The 7,742-nt window shown below is 35.7% G+C and overlaps 1 protein-coding gene across 1 annotated transcript in view; it reads right to left on the bottom strand.

Moving 5' to 3' along the window:
• Positions 1-139: 139 nt before the first annotated feature.
• The window catches only part of LOC113494762 (octopamine receptor Oamb), an 89,905-nt gene continuing 82,302 nt past the window's right edge, over positions 140-7,742 (bottom strand). Inside the window, exons 5-10 of the mRNA XM_026873213.1 lie at positions 5,569-5,779; positions 4,674-4,827; positions 3,552-3,831; positions 3,002-3,219; positions 2,511-2,678; positions 140-2,225 (exon numbers count right to left, since the gene is read on the bottom strand). Of these exons, the coding sequence (XP_026729014.1) occupies positions 2,222-2,225; positions 2,511-2,678; positions 3,002-3,219; positions 3,552-3,831; positions 4,674-4,827; positions 5,569-5,779 (1,035 nt within the window). The 3' untranslated portion in view covers positions 140-2,221. The remainder of the gene's footprint in view (positions 2,226-2,510; positions 2,679-3,001; positions 3,220-3,551; positions 3,832-4,673; positions 4,828-5,568; positions 5,780-7,742) is intronic.

Raw genomic sequence — 7,742 nt, 5'->3', positions numbered from 1 at the left:
ATATTAGATTAGATTAGAATAGTCTTTATTCTTTATATTGACTTTTAACTGCGGTTGAATTGTAATCATATTGGACGATAGGCCGATATAAGCATACATACCTTAATACTGAACAGTTAGGTAAATAAAACAACATAAATAGGTAACATCTCGTATATTAATCCATAGTAATATTGATATCGTTCACACATAAACATACAACTCGCCTAACGAATATAATGTTAAAACATCGAATACACAATCGAATAAATTTGAGGAACGTTGAGATCTTTAATATCCATCGACTATTATATACCCGTTTATGCTAATCTTAGGTAGGTAGGCAAGTATTGAATAAGTTAGTTTTAAAAATGCGACGACTACTGTGTACGTCGACGGTTTTAGCTGGTTCACACATGATATACTTTTGATTGGTCCATTTTATCGGAGACGTTTGTATTATTGAGGCGAAATCGTGGACTTAAGAATATTCCGGGCATTTTTTTGCCGTGATCACAATTTAAATGATCAATGTTTCCAAACCTAAAGAGGTAAAAACAGAACTCTGATTACACAGGCACTGCTGTCTGGTCCTTCCGTTCAGCACCAGGATGAATCTCAGGAACCGTGATAGCTAGACAGTTGACATTTACCCAGATGAGATGACGTATTACTGTTTCAGTTACAGCCAAAATAAACGTCGAGGTTTGTTTAACAGTTGTTTATGTCATAAATTTGTTGAGTGACTAATATATTTGTCTATATTGAGCATCCTATGTTTTTAACCAATTGTTCACTTTTTAGGAAACAGCCAACAGATGTATTTTGTCTAAAGTAATAAGGTCGCTATAAAAAAGTATCCGATAAAACGGACCAGTGAAGCGGACGCCATACTCGAACCAGCTGTTAAGGTTTAAGGATAGACCCATTCGACTTAACGTAATCACTTAAAAAGTTTTTGTACATTTTTATTTGTCTTAGTTGACTAATTGAGTTACAAATGTCCAATTCAATAATTTAGTATAAATTCAAAGGTACAGTTTAATTACTTATATAAAACAGGCACTGTCAACCACCGATATTACTGGTCAGTTTTCAAACTACAAGTACAGAGATCTATCTATCTTGGTTATGCAGTATTATATCAAATATTCCTTCACTATCATTATGACTCCTGAATATATTATGACTATTTACGATTCTATTAAAAAAATATTAATACTTTCTTTCTTAAGTAGGTTTATATTATGGCGTTATGTATTTGGTGTATTTGTAGTCTGATAACATTATGAATATGTTTTTTTTTTAATTGTATGAAATTAAGGGTAGGGTAGGGTAGGTTTAACCCCGAAAGTTGCCAACAGTCCTGGCATCCATTTTGAAAACTTGAATTGCTAGCCCATTTTCACAGCAAGGTTTGATTGTCAGTGTTGACGTAATTTTCCCTTAATGCGGAAAGGTTGTCCTGTCTGTAAACATTTTGGGGCTTTCAAAACAAACACGAAAAGCTATTGCAAACAAATAAACGAGGTGAGTGTCGATGGGTTGATAAATAACATAATAGAACAACGACAAGAATCTAAAGTATAGCCTTAAGGGGCCTCTAGCTTATCTACTTATGGGAGAGGTACATTAAAGTTAATTATGGCCATATACTTAGTTGATGTAGGTAATTATCATAGCTGAGTAATGGATAAAAGAACTAGAATAACGACTACATTTGTGTCAGTTTAAGCGTTTCAAATTTGGAGTTGCTATAGCAGGTAAAGAGCGAAAACGCACTTCGTTTTCGCTCTTACGCCCAACACTATTATACTTATTTCTATAACTTAACACATTATAATTCCTCATTATAACAACATATCGGTTAGATGGTATCTTTATTACATAACATTAGGTACAATTAAGTTCTGACAGTCTTTTCAATAAATAAATTCACTTTTAAAAAACATTCACTGAAGTACGCACATCGATTATTTAAAAACAGCTCGTTAACAAGCTATTTTATTCGTTATAACGATGAAATAACTAAGTTATTTATACGTTATAACGATACTAATTTTCGTTACACACATTTATTAATACAATATCAGTAATGTTGACGTTAGAGTAGGACGCGTTTAGTAACAATATACAGATAAAAAAGTGTTGTACGTTATATCTAACGGTTATTACGTTATATTTGCTACACACATGCGACGGTTGTTTGAAACTGGGGGTTTTGCCGCCGCATTGCTTGACGTCACCTGCAAACATACGATATACGAGTTACTTAATAATTATTTCCTAATTGATTATTATCAATATTTATCAACTACCAATCACACATTGAGTTATGAATTTACAACTACCAAACCACACACAATTGTATCGAAACAAAATATCGACACAGTAGCGACATCTCTTATTCTTCTTCGACACTAAAAGTTTAAAGTTTTCAACGAAGTATAATAGATGGCGCTATACTTAACTTTAAAAGATGCTGCTTATTTGTTTCAAGTGAAATTTAAATGAATTAAAACTTTATTTACCTATCCGCAGCGGTGGTAACAGTGGTATGGTTCTGCCCGTCGTGTTCTTCAAGTGAATGCGAGTGTGTTGGCCGGTTGTTTTGACGTCTCGAACCCTCGCCGTCAGACTCCCGTCGCGTGCCACCACCGCCGCAGAAGCATTTGCAGATAATACGTTTGAAGGCGAACCTGAAAATGTAATAACATTGATTTAAGATTCGTTTTGAATTAAAGTGATAAGTTTATCCGTCTTACTAGGTAAATACGTTTCTAAGGGACCTTTCAGGAGATACCTTTATTTCGCTAAAAAAGAAATCAACATTGAAACTTTGATTCTGTATTAAGTGGCTGGAAGACTGGAAGGTACGACCATTTAAAAAAAGTAATATTTAAAATAAAAATGTAATTTTGTTAATCGCAGAAATCTCAAGTCTCTAAAGGAGACCTTAAATCTGTAGCAGGATGAACACCCAAGTGTTATTGTTTTTTATCTCAAGTATATTATGTCTTACCTAAAGTCCTTTGAAAAGAGCGCATAGATAAGCGGGTTGATCGCCGAATTGCAGTACCCGAGCCAGAACAGCACGGAGAACACGATGGGACTGACGCAGTCGCCACAAAAGGCCCTCACGACGTACACGCTGAAGAACGGGAGCCAGCAGAACACAAAGCCGCCTACTATGATGCCGAGGGTCTTAGCTGCTTTTGTCTCCATACGGAATCGTTTCACCTGATATAAAAAGTAAGCCTTAGTAATTCCACAACAGTCACACAAGGCCATCTAGACACAAAGTAAGCTAAGCTTACTATTGTCAGTACTAGATAACTAATAAACATAATAAATTACACCCAGACACAGAAAAAATATCGTGTTGTTCACACAAATATTTCTCCTGGTTGGGAATCAAACCCACGACTTCTGGTATAGCAGTAAGAGCCACTAACCACTAAGACTGATCTTTTACAGACAACCTTTGAATAGACTGTATACTGAAGTAGCAACACTTGTGTAGGTCCGTGTTCTAGAGCATTACGGATCCCAAGTGGTAAAAAAGTACTAACCTGCGCTTTGATATTCCTTTTCCCCATCCTCCTTGTAGTCCTGGGCTTATCATCGTACTCATCATACAGAGGACCAGGAGCCAAGTGATGAGAAGGTCGGACCCTCAACCGACTCTCAGTCAGTTCCCTCCCATCCCTCTCATAATGGACAGCATATAATGAAGGACTGGGAGACCTGCTCGAAGACCTAGAGTTCTCATGAGCTGGACAGATCTGTTCTGATGATGGATAGGAGACGGATATCTTGACTTTCTCATGAGCTCGTCTTGCACTTGAATGCCTGGAAGTTGATAGAAATTTATGTGCTGGTGGTTATGTAGATGGGTTTATTGAAGTGGATTAGCAGTATGTATTAGGAGTTGGTATAGTTAATGAAGAATCACAGGTAGTAAGCATTTTTGTAACTAATTGTTTTGGAAGAAATGGGTGGATGAAAATATACGCAGCGTAATGTTAAATTTTGAAGATGCTCATTTACTATATGGATCAGTTGACTGCAACAACAATAATAGGAAGAGAGAAAATCTCGAATGTTGAGTTAAACTAATAGAAGTAAGATAAATAATAAAGGAAAAAGCAATACATACAATTTACAGAACCACCTCCTTTTGAAAGCAAGCAAGCAAAACAGTAAAGTTAAGAACGCAGGAAAAGCTGTTTGAGAAGTTAAAGCCGAAATCGATATCAAAAACTAAATACCATTAAAAAGTAAACAACACGTAAGCACACAAAACTAATATTAAATAGAATAAGAATAATATACTACGGAAAGCCCAGTACGAAATTCGTAAAAATAAGTAATAGGAATTTGTTTTGTGTTTAAAAAAACTACTCCCGCATTCAGGAAATTAATTCTTGTGTCGCGGGGCGTTACACAAACATTTCAGCAAGGATTCGTGAATGATACAACCGCTTGTCCTGCGCGAGGTTTGAACCCGCGACAAGTAGCGCACAGTGGGCTTAGATGGTAACTTCAACCAATAGGCTCATAATCAACCATGCTTCAACCAATCATATCATTTTATACGGATAACAATTTTACAACTCGTTCATTCTTGTTTTGGACTACTGCAATCTCTAAACTATATTAGTAGAATAAATTGAAATTGTAGTTATATGTACCTTCTCAGTCGTTCTGGAGAAGCACTTAGTGACGTGCTGGTTGAGTGGTTAGAGGCGTTTGATAGTGGAGATCCGTGGGGACGGTTCGATCCCCTCCCGCGATGTATTCTGAGCGTCAGGCGATTGTCATCGAAGCGGTTACCCATGCCTTTGCCTGGAAAATAAATAAAATGGTTAGATATTATGATAACCAAAAAAAATTTTTAAGATTCTCTACTACATTTAGAAAGTAATTTCATTATAAAAAGGTTATTACTGAATATTGAATTCTTTTTCACTCCCAATTGTCTATCTTTTCAATTTATCCAACCGATTTCTCTCTTCATTAAGTGATTTCTGATTCCTCAGATTCCTACCTAAAAGTTTCGGTAAGATTTGGTTCCAAATACTACGTCATACCCCAAAATCACTACACACTCAAATACCTCCCACAACCTTGTACCATCGACAATAACTGCCAGTCCATTTGAAATTCACATGGGAATCCTGGCTGTTACATATTCAAGCCAGTTGACAAGCGGTGTTGATTATCATCCTATCGTCTAGCGTCTACGATTGTACTGACAATGTCATTTACAGAATTTCTGCCTTCAACTGGTACAATACGATGACCTATAATAGGTTTGCTTAGTTATAAGACAATTGTGTTTAGTCATTGCTTAAGGAAATTTCTTTGCTATTTCCGAATGGACTACACAACATTTTCGGAACCAAAAAAAGTGCGTGAAAAGACATTTGAAAAGAACTCCATCTCCCTTAGCTGTGTATAAAAATAGTGCAACAAAACTCTACAGCTCAGAGTTATTCAAACAAATCTCTGAATTTAACTTTGACCTCTGAATGTATCTTTGCACTCTAACGGAACTAGCACCAGATAAATAATCGCTTAACCTACCTTTGGTAGTCCTGAAACCCTGGTTGATGGCCTTAGTGGTTCTCACAGCTGCTTTGTATATCCTCCAATAGAAGAACAGCATCACAAACATTGGTATATAGAAGGATCCCAGAGCTGAGTAGACGACGTAGCCAGCATCGTTGGTCAGCTCACAGGTCCATTCGCAAGGAGGGTTCGGGGCCCAGCCTTCTTTTGTTTCTGCTTCTTCGGGCTGTAAATTAAAGGATTTTTATTAAATAAATGCTGGTTTGATGGAGAAAGTCTAAGGACGGATTTCTGGAGCAGTTTCGGTGAGACCTGTGTTTAGAAATGGACTGAGATAGGTTGGGTTTATCAGTAGTTTTTTTTAAAGTACGCCCTCGATAAATTCTGTCATCCTTGTGTGATTTCAATAAATTTGAAGTCACTTTCACGAGGACAAACACCAAGACTCAGGACAAGAATTCGTGAGGTTAAAAGTACTCGGAAGTGAACTTCGACAGGTTGTCCGATTTATAGATTCCAAGGAGAGTTTTATACACAAAACTTAACGTATTTTTTTGTGTTTAGGTCAATTAATAATGTACGTTAATTACATAATATTCCAGTAAACTCATTTTAAACGAAAGCTTTTTAACAACACATTTCCCAATATAAGGATTATGAGATATTGTTCTGATTTATGAACATTGAGATCGGATCTAGAAAAAATCTTAACGATTCATTGTTTAAAACCATCAATACTGTCTACAAAAGTTCCATAGTAAAAGAATAAGACTCCCGACATAAGTATAAGTGTATTCTATTCTTTTCTATAAGTGTATTTTATTCGTGGTTTGTATTCTATTCTTTTTCATTTATTTCCCTAAACCGAGGCCTAAATTTGGTATGGAGATTATTTAAACCCAGCCATAAGCTACTTATCATCCCAAGAAAGTCAAGGGAAAATTCCCTTGGCAGAATTGAAAGCTGAAAAAAATACACACCCAAAATATACAGTGTCACGCATATGTAATACGTAAGAACAGGTAATTTAACTCATCTATGCGTGCCGTGCTATGTGTGCGTGCGAGTCGTAGCGATTGTTTATTATGAAAGCTGTAAACGTCATTGCATAGTTGTTGGGATCACCTACACATGGTTCCACGCGCAAAGATGAATTGAATACACTACATCTATGAACATTCTATATCTATACTCTATACTAATATATAAAGCTGGAGAGTTTTTTTGTTTGAACGCGCTAATCTCAGAGACCACTGGTTCAAATTAAAAATTCTTTTTGGAAAAATTCTTTCTTATTCATCAAGGAAGGTTTTAGGCTATATTCCATTACGCTGCGACTAATAGGAGCGATGATACAATAGAAAAGGTGGAAAAACCAGGGATAATTATTCATCTTCGAGGGCTTCCGTTCAAAAATTCCTATATTATATCTTCTTACCACGCGGACGAAGTCGCGGGTAATAGCCAGTAATACATATATTTCAATAGCAGAGTTTGAACACTAAACGACTGTTCTGAAAACGGTAAAACTTCTGATATTAAAGCTCGTAAATAAGTTAACTAAACTTATTTAATGTTCATAACTCGTCGGGTATTTTCAGTTACACGTGCATAAGAAGACCTACAGTTTCAAAGAAAATGCTTTTCATGCAAAACCTTTTCAGTAACAGGCATCGCATTTACGCTTTATTACAAACAAATAACTATGTTGAAAATTATGAGATCATTTTCCAATACTATATCGCGAATATTTTTATTCACAAACATTGTCATAAGAACATTTAATTTGGCTGCGTGTATCAGAACGTCCAAGACCCGACAACGTCGTCTACCTGAATCTTGTCATTGGCAATGATCACCCAGTACCAAAGGTTTTAATATACCTGTTTTTTTATCAGATGAGGAAAATCTCGTAGACTTTCCCCAATATAGATTTCTTTTCTTTTCCCCAATATAGACCGAGTAAGGACAAAGCACGAATTAGAAATTAATAAAACCTTAGAACGTATTATGCAATGGCTTAAATACAACGACTTACAAGCTAACTTAACTAAAACAAAATATATACAATTTTCTAACTATAAAACTGTAGCCCAAAACATAACTTTACAATATGATAATATTGTAATTAATCCAACTTCAGACATTAAATTCTTAGGTATAACTGTAGACAATTACTGTAATTGGAA

The sequence above is a fragment of the Trichoplusia ni genome, chromosome 6 (assembly GCF_003590095.1).
Source record: "Trichoplusia ni isolate ovarian cell line Hi5 chromosome 6, tn1, whole genome shotgun sequence".
Taxonomy (NCBI): Eukaryota; Metazoa; Arthropoda; class Insecta; order Lepidoptera; family Noctuidae; genus Trichoplusia; species Trichoplusia ni.
Note: the sequence above shows the minus strand (reverse complement) of the source record. Positions and strands in the feature narration are given on the sequence as shown.